The following is a 22,236-nucleotide window of genomic DNA, read 5'->3' as shown; positions in this document are numbered from 1 at the left end:
CAGTCCAACACATCTTGCACCTTGAGTATGGTGTCTGCTAGAGTATGGTTATTCAGGGTACAACAGTTTATCTACATTTCCCCTGCTCTTTTTACACACAATGACAACTGCTCTGGGACTCTGTAATGATACCATTGCCCATTAGTTCTTGCAAATGGCACTCCGCAACTTCCAGCTCTCAAAGAGCGATCCTTTGGGAACGTACTCTAACAGGCCGAGAATTAAAAAGCCGGCTGTTATGCTCTACCCTTTTAGCGCATCCTATGTCTAATTCTTGCAGTGAGAATATCCCAGATCTCTCACAAAGTTTCTGCCTCAGCTGATTCTTCCACTCTGGAGGCACCAGGGAATCCCCCCAAACCAAATCTTTCGAGGTTTATTTTGGTTATCTGAATCCCATTCTGGCACCTTACGAGCATATCAGCTTCAAAAGGGTCAACCACCATTTGCCCAGGCTTTGTCTTTGGTGGTCTCATTGACTACCAGCATGGATACCTGATTACAAGCCTTCTCAGGTATTGTTACAACACCACTGAGGACCAGTACCTCTTCAGGTAACCCTCCTCCACATGGCTTCTTGATCATGGCCAATCTTTTGCTATTGCCCTCATTCAAACAAGCCCTGGTGGTGAGCAGCTGGCTTTCACTTCTCATGAGCACCACCAAAGCAGTCCTGCCTTCATACACAGTTGTTCCCACTCCTCTCTACAGCGTTCACAACCTTCCTATATGCCAGTGAACACAGGGTGTGCATCTTCTAAACAGCCTTTTGCTTCTAAAGTACTGGACCAGTGCCTTGAAAAGGCTGGAGTTAGTCCCTATTATCACAGAGACATCTTGAGTTCTCTTGGGGTCGGGGCATGCTAGTATGGCCATAAAGAACAGAAAGAAGACGTTGCTACGTGATTTTCACTCCAGCAGGACTGATAAGCTTTACTCATCAAACACAAGCTCTGGAACTCATTTCAAGTGAGGCACCAGCTGACTACTTAACCCAGGTCCATCTCTGTTTCACTTTGAGTGCAAAAGGTATGGGGGTAGCACTGTCAAACCAACACCATAGGAATATCTGGTGGGTACAAATCAACATGCCAGCCCCTTGGGGCATAGGCAGCTTAGGACAAATTAGGGTAGTCCTCACGATGAAGGGAAAACCAACATCTGGTGACGCCCCCAGTAGGAGGAAAACACCTTTGCACTCTCAACTCATGTCCCGTAACTATCTCCAGGGTAACTGCCAGTCTTTTGAACACCTTCCCCTCTCACTGCCATCAGTGCTGCATGGCCCATTACAGAACCAGACAGTTTAACCATTTGGGGATTCAATAAACTTTCATTAGAAATAGTTTTCTAGGCTATTCCTACCACCTACTACAAAGGTTTTTTAAAGAATATATCCAAATGAAGAGGAGCGGGGGGGACATTTCCATTCCTTTCATTTGTAAAGGAAAACCTCAATATTTCAGGACGCTCTCTGGTGAGTTCGGGGTTTTCTTCCACATGAAAGGAACTTAATAATCAACTGGCCTTGCTTTGAATTTGTAATATCAAAGCACATGATTGCACGGGTGATAGACTGTCCCTTTTTATCATGCAAACCTAGCTGGCTCCTGCTGGCCTCAGATGATGGAAGGGTTGACTTGATCCCTGAGGAATGCCTGCTAACTCACAATCTTTTACTTTGCTCTTCCCAGATAAAAAGGAAACTTGTGGGGGGTTTCAGGTTCCCTCTAGGGAAATTTCAAACCTTCCAATAATCTTTGTGGATGTACATGTATACATTTTTTTTTTCCTCCTAGGCATATGAAATAGTGTCTAGCAAGGCTTAATAAGTCCACTCACCCACAGTAAGCTAGGTACCCTTCTCTGTTTCTAGGCTAGTTCAACTTTAGCAATAAGAGTATTTAAATGAAGTCTGATCATTATTTTCACTAAGAGCACCTGGTTGCAAAATAGGATATCAGTGTTGGAGTAAATATTCGTGTTCTTCGTCCCTCCAGCACCAGTGTAAAGGTGCCTAACTGAGAATCTGGACTGGGGTTTCTAAACCATGAATGACTATGAAGGCAGCCCCCTGATTAAGAATGGAATAAAAGCAGCACCACACGTGGGTGGATCTAGACTATTGAAAACGGGGGGTGCAGATGGAGAGGTGCATCATCATATAACTCAGCATGCATTTTTCTTCTGTTAAAAAGAATCAAGCAGCTTTCCTAACATGCTGGGAGTCTACGGCCCCGTTATTCAGTTTAAGATTTGAGCAAAAACAAATATAACTCCACTGGAGTGAGTTCAAAACAACCTACAGGGCTGTGAGATAGGAGATTCAGGAGCAGCGGGCAGGTGGCAAAACTGCAGAACAAAGGATAGCTTGAATGGTGAAATGTCAAGATCATTTAAAAAAAAAAGGTCATTAACACCTGTGGAACGAAGAGTTTAGAAGGAAACAGGTAGATTACAATGAACTGTTTAAGTCAATCGACTCTCCCAGCACTGCCTGACTAGAAATGCTACTGCCATTGCAGTACTTTGGATGGACCAGGAATCAAAGGGGGCTGCAAGTGCACCAGTGCATCCCCTGCCCCACCCAGGATCTGCCCCGGGACCACATCATTCTCCATAATCTTCAGATATCAATGAGGAATGGTAGGGAGGTTACAAGCCACCTAGAACCTAGCCTAATATATAAAGAGACCTGGGTTGAAAAGCCAGGATGTTCAGTGGACCTTGGGAGAAGCACATTATGTTCCCCCATTCCCCCACTTCAGTGAATCATTCATCTGTGCATGGAAATGGACTATACAGCCCACAAGATCACTTAAACAGGAGCACACCTACTCTTCCAAAATATTGCAAAGGCATCTTTTCCCCACCAGTCGGAATTTTTGGATCAAAATAAGAATTTTTTTTTAATTATTATGTGTTGCATTATACTATATTTCTCAAAAATGGTCAAACCCCAACTTTGCGCTGTAAAACAGTGCTGAGTGGGGAAATGTTGACCAATGACAGAGGTCAAGAGACCTCTAGGGATGCCTTCCAAAGACATGAACTTCTAAACTCTGTTAGAAAACTTCCCAGCATTTCACCAACCTAAGTACAAGAATGAGTATAGCCTGCTAAAAAGAGGAACAGAAAACACAGAACAATATTAGGACCTCGTGTCTAGCAGGGAGTTGTACCAAAGCATTCCTCGCTGGTGCTGCAACCAATTTAGCTTTGCTAGCTTTAGGAATGAGATGAGATTTTAGTGGCTTTTGAAATGAGAAAATCAGAATGAGGGTTTTAACTCCTGGAGTACTGAAGCTCTAGGACTGCCCCGCCAAAAAGGAGTAGCAGAGCTGACACACCCAGCATTTGCCTGAGTTTGCTGAGAGTCTGAAACTGGTGTGAAATATCCCATTCATTCTTTCAGGTGTTAATGAAAATGATGACACTTTAGACATCAATGCTGTTAACTCTTTAAAAACACATGCAAAGAAAGAAGATGAAGCCTATTATAAAGAAGGATGGTTTGGCAGTTAGATTACTAACCTGGAATTGGGAGGAGGCTGGACCAGATGACCTCCTGTGGTCCCTTCTAGCCCTACTTTCCCATGATCATGGCACAGAGTGCTCCTACTATTTTTTCTCCTTTCCTCTCCCAACTAGACTCCCTGCATAGCCACAAGGTCCTAAGAAACCTTGCAGGTACATGACCCTAACACAATTCTCCCCCAACCCTAACACTACAACACCTTAGTCACTTCAAAGCCTGAAGCATATTGTGCCCTGCAATTACCAGTAAATCTGTATTGCTGAGTAACTGGGGCATGTCAGCAGAAAAAGGAAGAGGGAAAGGAGAAAAAAAAAAAGGAAGAAAGAAAGAGAGCCACACTGACGTGCAAAATGTGGCAAATTCTTTTCCTTGGGGTTTTATATGCTCCTGCTGACAAGCAAAAAGATTTGTTTAATTAAAAATCTTCATTAAAAATTATGTTGTTTTCCCTCCGAAAAAAAAAACACATTGCAATTTACACTCCGTCATCTTTATTGCTGTTTCAGTAATAAAGAAAGGGAGAAAAACCTACAAGTTATACCTGGCGCAGAGCCAAGGCTCCAATTACAGAAAGCGCTGTAGGAGTAAAAAGCAATAGATTTTAATTGGTGCCCAAGGGTAAAGGTCAGCGTACTTGGAACAATGGGTGTCTTTGGTGGCAATTGACTGAGTCCTCATGTGGGAGTTTGTAAATGTCAGGAAGACACTTGCAATGGGAGCGGAAAAGAAAGGTCTGGTACCTTGGAAGGACGGAAGAGCTTTCCTGGTGGAGAAATTACAAAGCAATGTTGGTTAAACAACACGCCTTAATGAGGAACAAGATTTGGGCCATAGTTTTCAGCCCTTCAAGGTTAAGAATGAAGACTGCAATGAGCAAGTCATTGAAAAGGGTGGATGTGAACTGGTATTTTTTAGGAAGAGATCCAAAACATTGCTGTGGTCTTCCTTTTATTAGCATAAATACCTCTTCCGTTCCACAGATTTCTATTTGTGATGTGAACCATTTTACCATAAGAAAAACGAGATGTGTGGCTCACATGTGATTTTGGCATTTGACTAGGGGATGTTTAAGAAGTGTGATTTGGAAAGGATTGAAGGAAAAAGAACTGGTGGAGCTTTCCAGGAATGAAGCAGGGGTGGAGAAACAGTAGACTACTGGATAGGATTCCTGCTAAGACCCCTATCTGGACCCATTATTTGGACCCTAAAGAAGATTTGGGGAAATTAACTATATTGAGAACTAGGTTCTGGTCCTGCCACTGAACTGTATGACCTTAAATGAAATGTTTAATGTATTCTGTGCCTTGCGTCCCCTCTAGGGATTACAATACTTCCTTATCTCACAACTGGTTGTAAAGATGAAGTTTATTAATGACCGCAGGGCCGGGAGGTAAAAAAAAATCCTATTAAATATAAATCCAGACACTGATTTCTTTTTTTCCTTATAGGTATCATTTAGTTGCCTCAAGGATCACTTATACTTGTTTGCGATTTCACAGAAGGCAAAAATGAAATTATGGAAGGCGTCTTTAGCAGTTCTGCCTCCTTTACATCAGCACACTGGCCAAATAACCCAGGGAACCAGTGTTTCCCAAATTTTCTATGCTGTGCTAGTTGGTATTAATTATTAGCAGTAGTATTTTCTGCAGCATCTAGGCGTGGCAGTCAGGACATCCCTGTACAAGGTGCTGAACAAACAAAACAAAAAGGCAGCCCCTCCTCCAAAGAGTTCACAATCTCAACATGGGACAAGAGATGACAGATGGAAACAGCGAGGTGATTTTGATGAAGCAATAAGAACATGGGCCTGCAGGATTGGCAACTGTCTCACTGAAACACCAGCGTCATTCCTGTCAAGCATCTGGTTAGGCATCACAGCAAAGGAGATATCTGAAGAAGAACGAGGAACCACCTTTCATTTATTTACTATGGGCTTGTGCTGCGAGTAGACCTGGACATTATTTAGACACTAAGGAAGACTTGGGAAATGAACTACCTTGTTGAGAAGAATCTTCATGTATAAATGACTTTCTAAAATACGGTATTTTCTCATGCAAAACACACCCCAGAATCAAATCTGAATCTTTTTTCTCCATTCTGCTTTCCCAAAAAGAAAAGAACTTTCCTCCTAGTGAGCAACTGAGTAGCAGCAGGAAGGGGCTGAGCCTGGTCATTTTTCTGCTCCCTGTAAGTCCAATGCAGACCTGATTTTTGCTTCCTCTTGGTAAACAGCAGAAACGATTCTTGACATATTTCTTGGACATAATGCACGGTAGTTGGTTTTTGGGGGGGGAAAAGTATGTGTTGTGTGCAAGAAAATAAGGTATTTTCGACTCATTCTTAGCTGGCACTTTATTTATTCATATGGGCCCTGATCAAATTCCCATTGAAGATGATAGTAAGGGGGTGGGGGTCTCCATACATTTTCATTTTGATTTTGGACCTATTCTAAAAGCCCATTTAAATTACTGGGAAGAGCCTCATCAATCCAATAAATTTTGGATTAGGCCCTAATTATCTGCAAAAAGTGGTTGTTTGACATCCCTGGAAAGTGAAATCTTTGGTTTAATCCAGCAACCCACGCTACCAAGGACATAGCAGCAAAATCCTACCAAGCCCAGTTTATACCCATGACTGGCCCTGGTCAATCCCAGTGTCAAAGTCATGTTCCAACTCCCTGTAATTTAACAGTCCAAACAAGGCGCAGACAGTTTGTTCGTCATCACAAACTTTCCACCCCTGACATCTCTCCTGACACTGTCAAGAGCACAATATGCCAAAGGAGGTAGCTTCTATTATTTCGTGGTACTTTGATCGACGAGGGCACGTTTCACGCCTGTTCTGACCCATTACATGATACTCTAGGACACGTCTACACAGTGTACTTACTTATCAATGCCAGGTAGCGGTGCCCTCAGACATGCTCCAACACGAAAAACAGAGCCGCAAGCTAGCTGAAATGTTTCCGGCAAATTGGTTAGCATAGCCAATGTCCAGAGCCCAGTCACAGGGCTGTCTGAACACCACTATGGCACTTCGAGTTTAGCAGGCAGGCTGAATGGAGCAGTACAGTAGTGCCTGGTACAACAAGTTTACTATGTAGAAATGGCTTACAGTGAATCCAAGTCATTCCAGTATTGGTTGTATTCACCCATCCTGATATAAGCCTGGAGGTCTGGACCCATCTAACTCCAGCCACCAAGGAGAGGTGGATCAGTGTGGAATGTACTCTCTATTTTTTTAACATAAGAAGATTACTATTTGATGTTTTCACTCGAGTCTTCTCAAGCATTCTCCCCTGGCTGAATGAAAAGCCTGCCTCTGGCCCTCCATTGGAAATACTTGTTCTGTTTGTCCCTTTAATTTACATAGCTTTGGGACAGGTTTTTATGCCTTTGCCATCTCTTTATTTTCCTTTGCTTTTGGACATCTGGAATCTCTCCCTGGTCTCTAGAGCTACCTCATTATTTAGCTTCTTTCCCCCCCACCACTTTGATGACAAAACCAGAAGGATAGGCTTACAGATCCTTGGATAGATTACACACACACACATATACACACGTCTGCACATGAACACCTCTGAATTCAGTGCCTTTTAGTACATCTAAATTGCTCACGCTAGATTTTCTAAGGATGAAGTTACATGTTACACTTAGACCATACTGCAGGCACTCAAAATGTGAGCGTTCACATGATAAATGTCCTCTGAGCATCTTAAAGTTACGCCACTTCAGGCAAGGGTTAACTCTGGGCTGTGCTACCTAGCTCATCTTAGAGTAACTTCAGACTGCTCCAGAGAGATAAAATGAACAAACTGCGATCTTCCATCATCCCAGTATGCACTCCCTCTCCTCCCCGCAGGATACAGCCTAGGTGCCCAGACTCCTAGCCACGCCCCTACTCACTAGCCCTCTATTTGCAAGTCAGAGCCATGCAGGCAAGAAATGGTATTAACCCCTAACGTTCAACTGCTCATAGCACATTCTGACTTTAACACTGTTTAACTTCCCACAGATTTAGCATGTTCTAAGTGTAACATGTAACTTCACCCTCTGTACTAAAATGTTCAGGCAAAGTGACTAAGTGTATGCTTAACTTTAAGAATCATCACTGTGTTCATTGATTTCAATGAGACTTCAACACCCATGTAGAAGCTTAGCAAATTACCTTTGCCAAATAACCGTCCTTTGCCTAAAAAAATGCAGTTTGGTGAGAAACTGAACTAATTCACAAATCTGGGTAGAATTTAGCTAATAGTTTCAGCCAGAAAACAAGATGTAAAAAAGAATTTAGAAACAATGCAAAATAAAATGTTTTAATTTTGCATTTCAAAATGACATCTTCCTTTCAAAACTGACCAAAAATTGAGATCAAGATAGAGAAAGAGTGAAAAGAATTGAATAATCTGAACACACAAATTTAATTCTGAGCTAAATGAAACATTTCCAGTCAACCCAAAACACGTTTTTTCAGCTATCAAATGCAAAATGTCCATTATTCCACAGCTCAACATGCAATGCAGCTCTTGGCAAGTAAAATATTTCTTGTCAGATAATTTATTTAACTGACTTGACTTTGCAGCACACCATCACCACCTGTTCTAGCTGAATTCCAAGGGTAAAACAGAGCCGCAGAATAGACAGTTTAAGAGCCTGAATCACTGTTGTTTGTAATCAATAGCAAAAAAGTGAAGACCATATCTGGGACTCACCTAGGCCACATACAGGCATTTGGCTTTTACCACGAGAATCTCCATTCTTCTGTTAGAAACTAAGAAAGGATAGAAATTTGTCAAACCTCTCCTGCTTTAGTTTAGAGAACAGTGAATGGGATGATCACAGTGCACTGGACCTTTAAAATAAGATCAGGAGGGGAGGAAGCAGGGCGTAATGCTCCCCGTGTTTTCCCTAGATCAGGATGACCCAGGTCTGGGGAAGACACCGAGAGTCTTCCCCTGTTCCTCTACTTCCCTCACGGAACAAGAGAAGTGGATCAGCTGCTACTCCTCATGCTTTCCCCAAACTAGGATCAGTGCATGTAGGGAAGCCATAGGGCAACAGGATACAAAACCTGTACTGCTCCCTCTTCCAGAAAAAATTTCTACCAGTAGAAATTCCCCAGAAATTTCCACTGCTAGAAATAAATGCCTGCTCATATCCCTAGCTAACAAGGTAAATCCTGAGCTCTGTTCAACACTATGTCAATGATCACTGTTACCTAGGGGTCATCACTCCCACATGGATCTTTCTCCAATCAGATAGCTTGCCCCTAAAGTAATGGTGCTTTGAAAGGATTTTCTGCTGCAGCTCTCCGATAGATTCAAATCAAGAAGGGTGCACACTGGGCCCATCATTATAAATTAGGACTCAGCCTTCCATTACTATGCAATGCACCTCTCCAAGATTTCGTCATCTCTCTTCAGTCAGTAACAGCAGTGCTTTCCTCACTGCAGAAATCATCTTTAAGATCTACAGTACCTAGTATTCTCACTCTCCCTTAAGGAAGCTTATCCTTAAATATGAGTACCATGTGTCAGTTGGAGCCCGCTTACCAGCTTTGCTACACTGAAGGCTAGCAAAGAAGAAAATGCATGCCCCAATCCTCCTCCCCTGTTCTCTAGCCCGTGGTACCATTAACAATCTCACTGATGCTCCAAACAATTTTTATGTCCCTCTTAAATCTTTTCTTTTCTTTTTTGGCACCAGTAGGAAAGAGGTAGCAAGGGAGGAATCAGGCTTAGAAGAGACATAAAAACAATTTGGAGGAAACTGAAAATGCTGGGAAACATTGTGATCCAGGTGCTTTTTTTTTTCTTTTGAAGAAGCTTTCAGCCATGGGTCCTCTTGCTCTGTGTGATTCTGGACACTTTTGAGACTTTTTCCCCCACCTTTCCTTCCAGTCTCAGAAAACATCTTTCTGCTTCTCTAGTACGATAACCGGTCCCTCTTAAATGTCAGCACTAAGATGAAAGCTTTCTTTGCATGGCTTGTCATGTCCTTTCCTCAACAAGTAGAGAGTTCCCCTTGTTCCATGAATCCAGACCGGTCCCACAACAGCTTCTCACTGGTTATCCCACATACATGTGTCATTCTGTATTTGTCTGTAATTTTCATGTGGCCTGCATGCCAGCCTCCAAGTCTGGTTCTTCATAGCCTTCAGACACACTTTCAATTCCTATTCATTCATCACCCTTCACCACTCAAATGGGAGAAACTAGGCAACAAAGCCATTGGATGGAGCCGGCGAGGAATTGCCCCCAGTGAGGAGCTAGCACCCAACTTCAGCTACAAACAGTACACACAGCGGAGCCTGTACAGATTGAGAGTGGATCTCGACAGATGCAGCTTTCTCATGAAATCATGGGGCCTCTACGCAATGGACCAATGTGTTTGTCAGCAGAAGAAAACCACGAATTGTTTCCTGAGATGCTGTGTAGCACCATAATGCACCCCACGAGATCACAATGCACCACACAAGATCTGGCAAACCTAACACCAGAAGCAGCAGCCTATGCAGAATATTGGGAACAGACCATGGAGGAAGGTTGGATGGGAGACTTAATGAAGAAGAACCTCTTGGATGTTTTTATTTATCTCCATATTTCTGTTCACCTGCCCTGACCCTTTTTTTCCTGCACTCCATCTGCTTCCAGACAGAAGTTGTAGCACATAAATATACAGTCCTTTAGACATTTAGGTTTTAGTACTAACACATCCACACTGCCCAAGAGGTAAGTAGTTATAACCCTGTGACAAAATGCATTGCAGGTCCCCACCTTCTATGCTGATTCACAAAGGTTTTATAGGAAGAACTGACTCCTGTGAGATCATGCATTTCGCTCCGGAGATGCCCTGTCAATCCATGATACAACAGTCACGACAGCGCTGCCAAATATTAGGGTTGCACTGAAAGCCGTGTGACAATTTGATGGTTTGGGCATTTTCTTTGAGTCCCAGCTACTACAGTCATGGGACCATATGAGACTGTTAGGCTTCACTGAAAGAAAAAGCAAGTTTCTAGTCCCTGTGATTACAGAGAAAAGCTGTAAAACGTGACTATATAAACCTTGACATCTCTTCTGACCTTATGATCCCAGTGCAGCCTAATGGCTAGAAAACTTGACGGCAAGTAAAAAGAACCCCCTTGTCATGATATTAATTAATCTTCCGGGCTTGTAAGTACCTGACTCATGACTTTTTTGACTGGCTAGGAACTGTAGATGAGGGAATTCATTATGGCTGTAAACTAATGATGTGACATTTCTTGGGAAAGAAAGCCTTTTGTCCCAGGGTCCTACAGGCATTATGCATCTATTGTCCCGCTTCAAGTTCCTATGAAGGATGCTAATGCTTTTTAACCTAGGACACTGTGCTATGGGTAGACCAAGCTGAGTGTAACCTATGATTTCATAGATTTCATAGACATTAGGGCTGGAAGGGACCTCGGGAGATCATCGAGTCCAGCCCCCTGCCCAAAGGGCAGGAAGTCAGCTGGGGTCATAGGATCCCAGCAAGATAAGCATCCAATTTACTCTTGAAGGTGTTCAATGTAGGTGCTTGAACCACCTCCGCTGGCAGACTGTTCCAGACCTTGGGGGCTCGGACAGTAAAGAAATTCTTCCTTATGTCCATCCTGAAACGGTCTTGCAGGAGTTTGTGATAACTCCTTAGAGGTCTTTCTGAAACCTACAGACTGATACTAGTCCAGGTAGCTAACGGAGAGGTGTCTGCCTTGCAAAAGTCTCTTGACCAGCCTAGAAGAGAAATGGTGGAATAAAAAATGAGTCATAAACCCACTTTATGACCAAAAATCATGTCTCTGTAAACTAGGGATGTGCAATACTGCTGATAGACTTTTTCAGGTGGCCGCTAGCAATGTTACTGAATGTGGTAGGCATAAATTGAAGAGTTCAGCATTTAAGCCACTCTTCAGAAATCCAAAAAAAAAATCACTTCAAGAGGTGGCTATCACCCTGCTGACACTTTGATAGAAGGTGGATCAACTTCCTTGGCAAGTGCATGCATGCTATTGGTTTTCTACCAAAAAGATAAAGATTACAAATAGCAGACTCAAAGGCACAGCTGGCATCCCTTAATAAAGCCCCATTGTCTTCACTGAGCTACACTGATTTGTAACAGCTGCGCATCAGGACTAAAACACACAATACACCTTTCTAAAGTTAAAAGGTGCTCAAACCTGAATGTCACCCTTGCTCTCATAAATGCTTTCAACTTGCACAGGCCCGGGTTGCACCAATAAAATGTCTTGGACTTTAAGAGCTTGCTATCAAATGGCATCTGTCTGCAAAATCTACTTGATGAGCAAAAAAAGAAATAGAGAGATTTAATTTCTGAAATGGAAATTAAGCCCATCATTACACTGTGGGGGGTGGCTGGTATATGGATGGAAACATGAGTTTTGAACTCAGTGTTGTTATAGCACAAGTAAGAATTGTGGGTTCAGTCAATGATACCATTTTTAATCTATCATAAGGAATTTCTTTCAGTAAGGCATTCATGGTTTGAGCCTTTGATATAAACCCCCAGGTGTTGTAAGAGGGTGGAGCCCAGCTGGAAACAGCAGAAATATAGTGCTTTATACCAGATACAAAGCTAGCCCAGCATCTTCATTCAGTTCCCCAGTTTGCTGAAATCTGTATTGGAACTGATAGCCTTTGGGGACCGGTGCCCTCTGCTTTTCTAGCAAGACTTCCAGTCACCTGCTAAGAATTACCTGCTTAAGCCCAAAGAGCAACTGCTCAACCATAGGAGAAAGTTAATGAGCACAGGGCTCCAACCACTGGGTGATGGTGATACAGGCTTCGAGTACATTGATTGGTTGATGAGAGTCCAGGGGAGGGCAATAAAATGGTTGGGGAGGAGATGCTGAGGAAACTGGGCTGGTTTAGTTTGCAGAAGATGGAGGGGAATTGAATAGCAGCCTTCACCTCCCTGCAAGAGGGTTGCAAAGAGGTTGAAGCTGGGCTGTTCTCAGTGGGGGCAGATAACACAACAAGGAGCAATGGGCTCAAGCTGCAGCAAGGGAAGTTGAGGTTAGATAGTAGGAAAAACTTTCTCACTGTAGGAAAGCACTGGAACAAGTTACCCAGAGAGGTGGTGGAGGTTTTTAAGACCCAGGTAGACAAAGCCTTGGCTGGGGTGATGTAGTTGGAGCTGGTCCTGCTTTGATCAGGGGGTTGGATTAGATGTGACCTCCTGAGCTCCCTTGCAACCCTCATTTTCCATGATTTTATGATTCTATACTTCCACATCTACCATTAACAGGGTATGAAGGGGTCCAGCAGAGGCTGTCTGGGCAGAAGATTCAGGCTGCTGTAGCTGCAGAAGAGGTCTAGAGGAGGAGAAGCAGCTGCATGGTAGAAAGGTTTTATTAGGAGCCGGAGTGTATGCTTTCTTTCCCTGCAAAAGGTTCAGTCAATCAGGAGCCAAAACCTTGCATCCTCTCTCTAAAACAGACTCCACTAAGCCAGGGGCAGGGCTACAGAGATTCACCTTCTCGTGTAGGACTTAGACCATTCATAGCACCTGACAAAGCAGGCTGCTGCCTATGAAAGCTCATGATTTCCTGAAATAAGGTGCTACCTGGCCCTACCTTCTGCCTGACCCCAGACTAATACAGCTAACCACCTCTATACCCTCTCTGGTGATTGCTTATCACTCTAGGCAGGTGTTCCCCCCCAAACTGCTTCCAGTGATTTACCATCTGGGGCTAATGTGACACAAGTCTGTATTCAAGGAATTTCTCCAACATGGTACCCTTCTCTGCCAACTTACGAAATAGCTCTTGGCTCAGGTTGGGGTTTCCCTGTGGGTGGGTGGGTAGGAAGAAAAGGAGGGAGAAAGACGGGGGGGGGAAAATAAAGACAGAGAGTAAAGATGGAAAATGTTAATCTGAATAATTAGGAGTGGCACATGGAGCAGCCCAGATGCCATGATCACTTATCTAAAAATCTTTCCTGAGGGTGGCATTCACCGCTGCAGAGGGCCAGTACAAAGCATTAAGGCCTTGGGCTTTCTGTTGGTCCTTTATCCCACATAGGCATTTCACCTGCACAAATTGTAAACCCATATCACATCTGCACTGTGCAAACATTTAACTCCTCCATGGCTCACAATGCAGCACCGAAGTGCCCACCCACTCCAGTAAGAGTTAATCTCAGCCTGCCTTGATTAACTCTGCAGGCTAGAAAGAACAGAAAAATAGGCCACGCTGCTTTCATTCTCGCTCATTTAAAACTCATCTAGTTAACAGGAATGAATCAGAAGTAGTTATGCATCTAGCTAGCATAGAAACCCATGCAATTATATTCACAATAAATGCCCCTTATCTTGGAAATGCACACACACCAGGGCAGTAAGTAACATGCAATGATAAAGGTGTTAATCATGCTTGCTAAATATAAAAGAAGTGGAAAGCATCTGTAATCCATTCATCTGTAGAGAGAAAGACATTGTATGGTGCAGCAATTAAAATCCACATATTCAGAAGAAGAAAAGCAAACTTGAAGATACAGGCCTGAAAACAAAAACAAACACCAAAAAAAAAATTTTAAAAAGAGGAGGAGAAAACCAAATACTCAAACCCACAGGAAATAATCAGTATCTGATGAGATGCTGCAGCACTATTATTAGCATGAAAGGACTGGCAGATACTATCAACCAGAGCTTTATTAATTAACTGGCGATACACAGATACAAAGTACAAAGAACAAATGTGATGCAGAACTGGCTCCTTGCAAAGAACACAGTGTGCGTTTTACAAGGATACAGTGTCTAAATTAGCCAGCAGCTCGTTTAAGAGTCAAAGAAATTCTCTCTCTAACCAATGTAAATTCTGCCCCCTCCCATTTCGTCTCCATTTCTCCGTGATTTTCCACGTCGTGCTAAAAGGTAAGTGTGACTTGGAAGCCTTTCATAGTAAAAACCCCGTGCAACTTATTTTCGGTGCAGCCGAATGCAGATAAACTCCAGATGGGTTTTGAGATTTCAACCTAGATTTCTTTTTTTTTTTTTTACCCATCTTCGTGTTATTCCCAAACAAACCCACTCCTCCCAGACACCTGCTAAATCACTTTATTTTCCCCACAACAGACTGTACACATGTAACAAATAAACCACTGTTGACACAAACAAGGCGAGGGATTTATTGCACATCGGGGATTCTCTCTTCTGGAGACTTGTTGACAAATAACCAAGCGGCCTTGCTTTCTGGGGCAGCATCCATGCGCTCAGATTTCTTTTCCCCTGGCTCAAGTCATCAATCACAGGACCAGGTGATATGGTATTTCAGCAAGATGAGAGATATTACCCATAAGCAGGTTTCCCACAGCTCTTATATTCAAGCTTTATACCAGACTATATTATTGGATTATGGTTTTCTATTATTTCAAATCGATCCGAAGGAAGATGCCGTAATTCATAGAAGTAAGACGCAATGGTGACTGATCAACAGTTTAAACTGTAAATAATGACCGTCTTTGTTCTCATCTTTATTTCCAATAAAAAAAAAAAAATCCCTCAGAAAACCAGACTGCCTGGGATGTCTGGTTACAAGAATTACTTTTGTTGAGCAGGATGCGATGCAAGAACGGGACTTTGAAAGCTTTAAAAAGACAACTGGCATTCGCAGACAGTATGGAGCATTCAGCGGCAGCAAGGAGCTCTGCAAATCTTGGTGTATATATTTATAACCTCCATTAACATATATTCTAGATAGAAATGAGCACAACAAAAATCACAGCAAATCATTTGCTTGATGCATCCTGCTCTCTACGCTTTTGTGGACAAAATTGATTCTTTATTCAAATGAATCTAATTAAATGTATTCTACAGTTTACGAATCCAGTTACACTGCAGAAGAGTGAGTATTTGAGAATGTGCAGGGGTATATTTTGTTCCACAATTAGATAATGAGAACAATAATTGGCACTGAGTCAGCAAGGCTCTTGGTTAACTTCAGCTTCAGTCTGACTCCTCACAGATGTTAAACAAGTATTTCAATCCTTTTTTAAAGCAAGAATGGGGCTTAAACCTGTGCTTCAGAAGCACCTACTTCATCTACTGTGCTGCCTCAATGCCATAACCAAGTTTCTTGTATAAATGCCCACAAACACATATTTTAAAATTTGCTTTAAATGACTGAGCAAGAGTACAGGCTCACAATTCACATTCTGTGACAGCCTGCTACAGAAATGTTTCCGCTGCGCAGAACCTGAGAAGTCGAGAGCAAAGACAGAGGACTGCTTTAAAATGTTGCATGGAAAAATATATTTGTGCTGTTCATCCAGCAGTAATAGATACGCTCAACTCACTCACGAGAATCTATGTGTCTATAAATTTACTGTTGTAGGGGACTCAATGATTATAGTGGAAAACTAAGGCTATGTAGTATAGTAGGTGTGTGTGAAGTGGGCCCTATTCGATTCGGATTTGGATTCGGCCCAAATCAGGGACAGTGATTTGACTTGTTGATTTGGATCATTGTTCCTGATTTGATTTGGCCAAATCTGAATCTGAAGATTCGCTATTTTCTCCCACAGAAGTAAATTAAAGCAAGTTTCCATTCCAGGTGGAATGATAAAACTAGGTGCGTGTTTTCAGCGCATGTGTTTCACTGTGAAAATGTTTTCAATGTAAAAATACTGCAAAGGTTTAAAATGCTCTCCCTGCTGCAAGCTTAGACGATGAACCTATTCATATGTTTAATTGTTAAGCATATGCTTCTTGGATCATGGCACATATATTATAGCCAGGATTTGGCCTCCTTTTCTTTCTCTTGAAGCTAACATTTGAAAAGTCAATCCTATAACTTTAAAGTTATTCTTCTACCATGATTTGCTGCAGCTTTTCCTTCTCTTTCCAGAGGATTTTGTGCACACTAATGGCTCAGAGACCATGAGACCAGGTCAGCCTAGAGCAGTGATACTCAGCCAGGGTGCAGCAGCACCCTGGGGTGCCTTGAGATCCTCTCAATGGTGCCGCAGGTTGTCTCACAATGTTAGCACTACTAGGTGTGCAAACATGACTCACGAGATAAACTCAAAGATTTCAAATAAGAATCCAATAGTGTTAAATGCATTCTGCCCTGTTGTGATCTTCCTGAGTTCTTTGCAACAGAAGAACATCTCTATTGTTTTCTGTTGCCCAAAAAAAGGGTCAAAACTAAGAGCTAGCATTTTCTAAGGGGAGCCTAGAGCAGTGGCTCTGTAGATGGATGCAATTCAACGTAACACCTGCTAAGTACATTTAAAACAAGAGCAAATGCATGTTCAAGCACTTTAGTATATGTATGCTCTGAGGGTGCGTCTACTTGTGAAATTAAGGTGAAGCAATAAACTCTGGGGCAATTTGAGCTGGAGACAACTGATGCTGTGCATAGTGTCTGTACATGTGCCCAGGACAGCACTTTGACCTAGTACAGAGCAGCCCTGGGGTGGCAGAGGGTCAGTCCCGGGCTCTCGCTGGCAGCGGGGGGGGGGGAGGAGGGACTGGCTGGGGCACGAAGGTCAGGCAGGAGTCTGGCCCCAGGTGGATGGGGTGACCAGGCACAATTTATGCCTGTACTCCCCTTTCGCATGTGTGTTTGATTTCACATAATGACTCCACCGTCAGGGACAGTACCATCTTAAAACAAAGTTAATTAGTTTACTGCTCCCTAATACTGGCACACGTGTAGATGGTGATGCTTTACTGAGGGGATAATTAGTTTACGCCACAGCAAAGTGCACGTGTAGATGTACCTTAAGGTTGCAAATTTGAGACATTCATAGATTCATGGATTATAGAGTCAGAAGGGACCCAATGGATCATCGTGTCTGACCCCCAGCCCCAGGCAGGAAAGAGGACTGAGGTCAGACGACCCCAGCCAGGTGACTGTCAAGCCTCCTCTTGAAGACCTCCAGGTTAAGTGACAGCACCACCTCTCTGGAAGCCCATTTCAGACTCTGGCCACCCTCACTGTAAAAAATTTCTTCCTAATGTCTAACCTAATCTGCTGTCCGCTAGTTTCCACCCATTATTCCTAATTACTTCCTGGGGCGCTCTGGTAAACAGCACATCACCAATTCCCTGCTGTCCTCCCCTGATACATTTATAGGCGGCCACAAGGTCACCCCTCAGCCGTCTTTTGTATAGGCTGAAAAGATCCAGTTCTCTCAACCTCTACTCGTAGGGTCTTTCGCAGAGACCACTAATCATGTGGGTGACCCTCCTCTGAACCCTTTCCAGATCCTCCGCGTCCCCCTTGAAGTGCGGCGCCCAGAACTGGACGCAGTACTCCAGCTATGGCCTGACCAATGCCACATAGAGGGGGAACAGCACCGCCCTTGATCTGTTGGTCATGCGTCTGCTAATACATGACAAGGTGCAATTGGCTTTGTTGATGGCCTCGTTGCACTACTGGCTCATGTTCATCTTGGAGTCAACTATGACTCCAAGATCTCTCTCAGCCTCTGAGCTGCTGAGAAGGGCATCCATCCCCCAACCTGTAAGTGTGCCAGGGATTCTTCCTTCCTAGGTGGAGCACCTTGCATTTACCTTTGTTGAGACACAACTACTTCATAAAGCATTCACAGTGGCAGCAAACTGTAGTCCTTCTACCTCCAAACCAGACGGCCTTCACTAATAGATCTGAAGGTGATGAGCTTCCAGTAAAATACCTCATGTCCTCTTTGAGCGCTTACACACATGCGGTAAGTCTGCTCTGACTTGCTGGAAATCCAGTGCGTTGGAGCAGACTCAATCAAGTCTGTTAGAGCAAAAATTGACATGCCTGGTACTGTGTTGCATGCAGCTTTGCTCACCTCAAAGAGCATAAAGTCTGAGGTAGGCATTGCACAGATTGGCATGAGCTGATTCCAAAAGGGGTCAATGATACCACGAAGACTAGGGCCCTATAAATTATTGATTGTTGGGTTTCCCCTGGTTCAGCAGCTTAAATGAAAAACCTCAAAGAAAAAAAAGTCAGTTTGGACCAAAGTAAAAAGAGCATTTTTTTTGCGCTCTCATTGAAGGAAAAAATGCCAAATATTTTCATTTGCCTCCAATTTTTTAGCTTTGGGCACATGTAAGAACGACGTCAGTTCTTCCCCTTATTGGGATTAGAAAAAATATCAAGGCTGTGGAAAACCTAGTTCACTTTTCCCTTCTCCATGAAAGAATTCACACCCGCCTCTCCAGAAACGTGCTGACCACCAAGCTCTCACCTATTCTGGTCTGAGATGCTCTCACATCTTCCTGATCATCTTTCTATGGCTAAACATTAATGGAAGCAGGGACTGGAAAACAGGCTTCCTACCTTCCAGATGAACATCTGATCCATTACAGCCCTTCTCTCCCTCTTGCCTTCCACCCCATAAAAACTTTTACATTCCCATTCAACATGGGACAGCATCAACCAGAGTCTTGGCCATCAAGGTACGAAGGTATTGCAAACTGGCTCCCCTTAGTCTCTCCTGAGGTTGCTGTTCAACACTGTATGGTATGCTTAAATATCCACAGAATCAGAAATCAAGAAGTTGGTATCTAGTTTGGTGGGTACGAGCGTTGCACATTGAAATCACCTCTCACAAAAGACAAAATTGAAGCATAGACCCCCCCCCCCCATAATGTACCCCAGTGAAACTATCTGGCACATTTGGGTGAAACTGGCAACTTCTGATCCACTTCTGGGTTCACCACCAAACACGTGGAGGACCCCCCCACACTCCCGTGGGACGCTCCATGTGCCCCAGCACTGCAGCATTCACAAGTCATGCTGGTACCTCGAGGTATGTAGAAAAAGCATTCAAAGCTGTGTCTATGTATGAATCAGCATCGAATCTTCAGATTTGGATATGGCCGAATTGAATCAACAAATCAAATCACTGTCCCTGATTCGGGCTGAATCCAAATCAAATAGGGCCCACTTCGCACACCCCTAATGTGAATTTCTATTCAAGAATGCTTCCAAGCCTGGGACCATGCAGGACAATCTACATCAATATTTCCAATGAATAGTCATTAATAATCCTTCCTACCCATACTTCCGTAAGAGACCTGGTCAGAAAACGGAATGGAAAAAAAAGACATCATCCGCCTTTACAAAAGCACCGGCGTTAAAAATTCTTGGTAAATTGTTACTCAGCGGGGTCCCTGCATGATTAAAACCTTCCGGGCTTTGGAAGGCATTTTCTCAGCTGGATTTTGTCAAATCCTGTTCAGTTTGCTATTGGGAGCAGTTAAAAGACAAATAATCTTATATGCAATCTGGCCTCCACAGACACATTTCTAACATTTTAATGAGTCTTTCCCTTTCCAAACAACGGAATCAACCCCAGCCAGAAAGTATGAAAATGATCATGCGTTCAATACCTTTTATGTCCATCCATTTAACAGCCATCTCCTCTTTGAACATGTTCATAGAAGCGGATCCTCAGATGCTACCAGAGTGGCTTCTACCTTAATCAATCAACATCTGTTTACACAGATGGAGACTTTGGCCCCTCATACTTGCATTAGCCATAATAAGATCTTAAGAAATGGACAAAAACTGACCTAAAACAAAGGTCACATAGTAAAAAAAGACATGCCAAATACATTACCACTTACCTTGCGTTTGTTCGTTGGGCACACATACAGGTAGCTCAGAATAGTCTTCAGGCCAACCTTATCATTCAGCTTCTCATATGTTGTCCCGTAATCTGTTGACCTGTAATTCAAAGAGGGATTTAATAAGTACAAACACTTAATCACAAAGGCACAAGTCTCTTGGCTGCTTGTCAACGCAAGGCATGTTTTACATAGTGGAATGGTTCTCCGGAGCTTTTTGAATGATTCATGTAGTATATAATGATGCTTAATTATGTACACACAGCATCATGTGAGTGCTTATCATTTGCATTTAAATTGGATTAGGAAAAATTAAAACAGCGTCTTCCCAGTGCACTTTAAAATAAACACGTACAATACGAAACATCAAATTCTAGATATAGGAGAAGATGATAAAGACTGATGCAAATGTTGAATAAGAGGCACCAAGGGGCTGAAGTTATCACTTCATTATATACTCCGAACGCAGTCTCAGTTTGTGTTACGATACTGCATCCTTTCCAGACATAGCCCAAGTACCGCTGTTCAGCCAGTTTGTTCAGTCAAGATGAATGCACTCTCAGAAGGAAACCTGCTCATGTCCTTTATACAAACCCAACAGCAGGAGCGGTATAGCTCACATGGCTTGTTTCATGGGCCATTAGACTACATGGTCACATGTGGTTTAGCTTCGCTTTACCAGTCTCCACTGAGCGCGCACACAGATGTGCTTCTTTGTGAGTAACTCGGATATCAACATTGCCAACAGAGACATCTGCTACCCGTCTTAAGGAGGCAAAAGGAAAGGAAACATTTACGGCGGGATAATTTTGCCGAGGCCTCCATATCGGCACTGGATAACAATCGAGATCCATTATTAGCCAAGGTGCCAGATATCACACGGATCCCGTTTAACGGGATAATCTTCTAGTCTCTAGACAAATGTGGTAGATAACTGAACTTCGCTTCGCATTGTTTGTGGCTATAAATTGCATAAGAACGCAACACATTTCTGGACAAAAGTAACCGTTTACAAGTAGAGCACGTTCCCTTTAAAAAACACCCCCACAAATCTTGCCCTTAATGTATCAAATAAAAACTTCCGCTTCCTTTTGCCACCAACTGATCCCTATTCTGTTGTTCTCAGGCCCAACCACAGGCATCTACTATCTTCAGATTTGTTTTTAACAGCTCATGTCAAGGAATTAATCTGAGAACTGAAAATATTCCATCTCATGACAGCTTCTGAGATGAGACGGTTTGTTTTGCAATTGAACAAAACCAACATCTTTTAAACAGTTTTCATGAAAAGGGGGGAGGAAAAGAAATCAAAAGGAATCATCTCAAAATTGGTGCATCTATATGAGCTGCTAAATGCGCAGTAAACTAATTCTACTACACATTAGCGCATCATGGCAAAAGCCGAATTAGCCCCCTTAATTACATTAATTAATTAATGTAATTAAAAAGGCATGCACTGGTGCTACTGAACAGTTGTGCCAGTTACTGAGCATTCAATTAGTACCTGTTGTTAAAGGTTAGTACCTGTTATTACAGGTACTAAACTTAATTGCAGTAACTACGGCACATTAATGAACATGTAGAGTGCCCAATGTTCCTTTTTTTCAGCTCATTGATTAACTTGACGTGTGTCAAAATGGGGAGATGGAGGTAGGGATAGGCATGTCCTAGCAGTTAGGACATTAACCTGGGATGCAAGAGACTCAGGCCCAAGTGTGTGCTTTGCCTTACTCAGTGATCCAGAATGAGGACCTCTGCTGTGAAGCAGAGACAGGAAAAAAGGCTTGATCCTGGATGTCTTAAGTCATTGCCTTCCTCACTAGGCTGCAACCACAGATGTCCTTCCCTTCCTGTTATTACTGAAAACAGTATATCTCTGCAACACAATTTGGTTTAATTTAAACAGCATTTTCTGGGGGAAGCATTCTTACCAGCTCTAAATCTCATGCTCAGAAAAGTACAAATTCATTTTCTCTTCTGCTTAGCAGCCCAGATCTCTATGACCAATTTGCACTGATTTCCCACTGCCTGCAAGGGTCCCTCACTGGATAGAGAATTCAGTTCAAGGTCATTTTAGTAGTTACACAAGAC

At 42.9% G+C, this 22,236-nt stretch overlaps 1 protein-coding gene across 1 annotated transcript in view; it reads right to left on the bottom strand.

The window, feature by feature from the left end:
* Positions 1 to 22,236, bottom strand: part of SORCS1 (sortilin related VPS10 domain containing receptor 1) — a 283,918-nt gene that overhangs the window by 208,956 nt on the left and 52,726 nt on the right. Inside the window, exon 3 of the mRNA XM_019555480.1 lies at positions 20,146 to 20,245. Coding sequence (XP_019411025.1) covers positions 20,146 to 20,245 — 100 coding nt within the window. The remainder of the gene's footprint in view (positions 1 to 20,145; positions 20,246 to 22,236) is intronic.

This window comes from Crocodylus porosus, unplaced genomic scaffold, assembly GCF_001723895.1.
Source record: "Crocodylus porosus isolate Cpor-Errol unplaced genomic scaffold, CroPor_comp1, whole genome shotgun sequence".
Lineage (NCBI taxonomy): Eukaryota > Metazoa > Chordata > Crocodylia > Crocodylidae > Crocodylus > Crocodylus porosus.
Note: the sequence above shows the minus strand (reverse complement) of the source record. Positions and strands in the feature narration are given on the sequence as shown.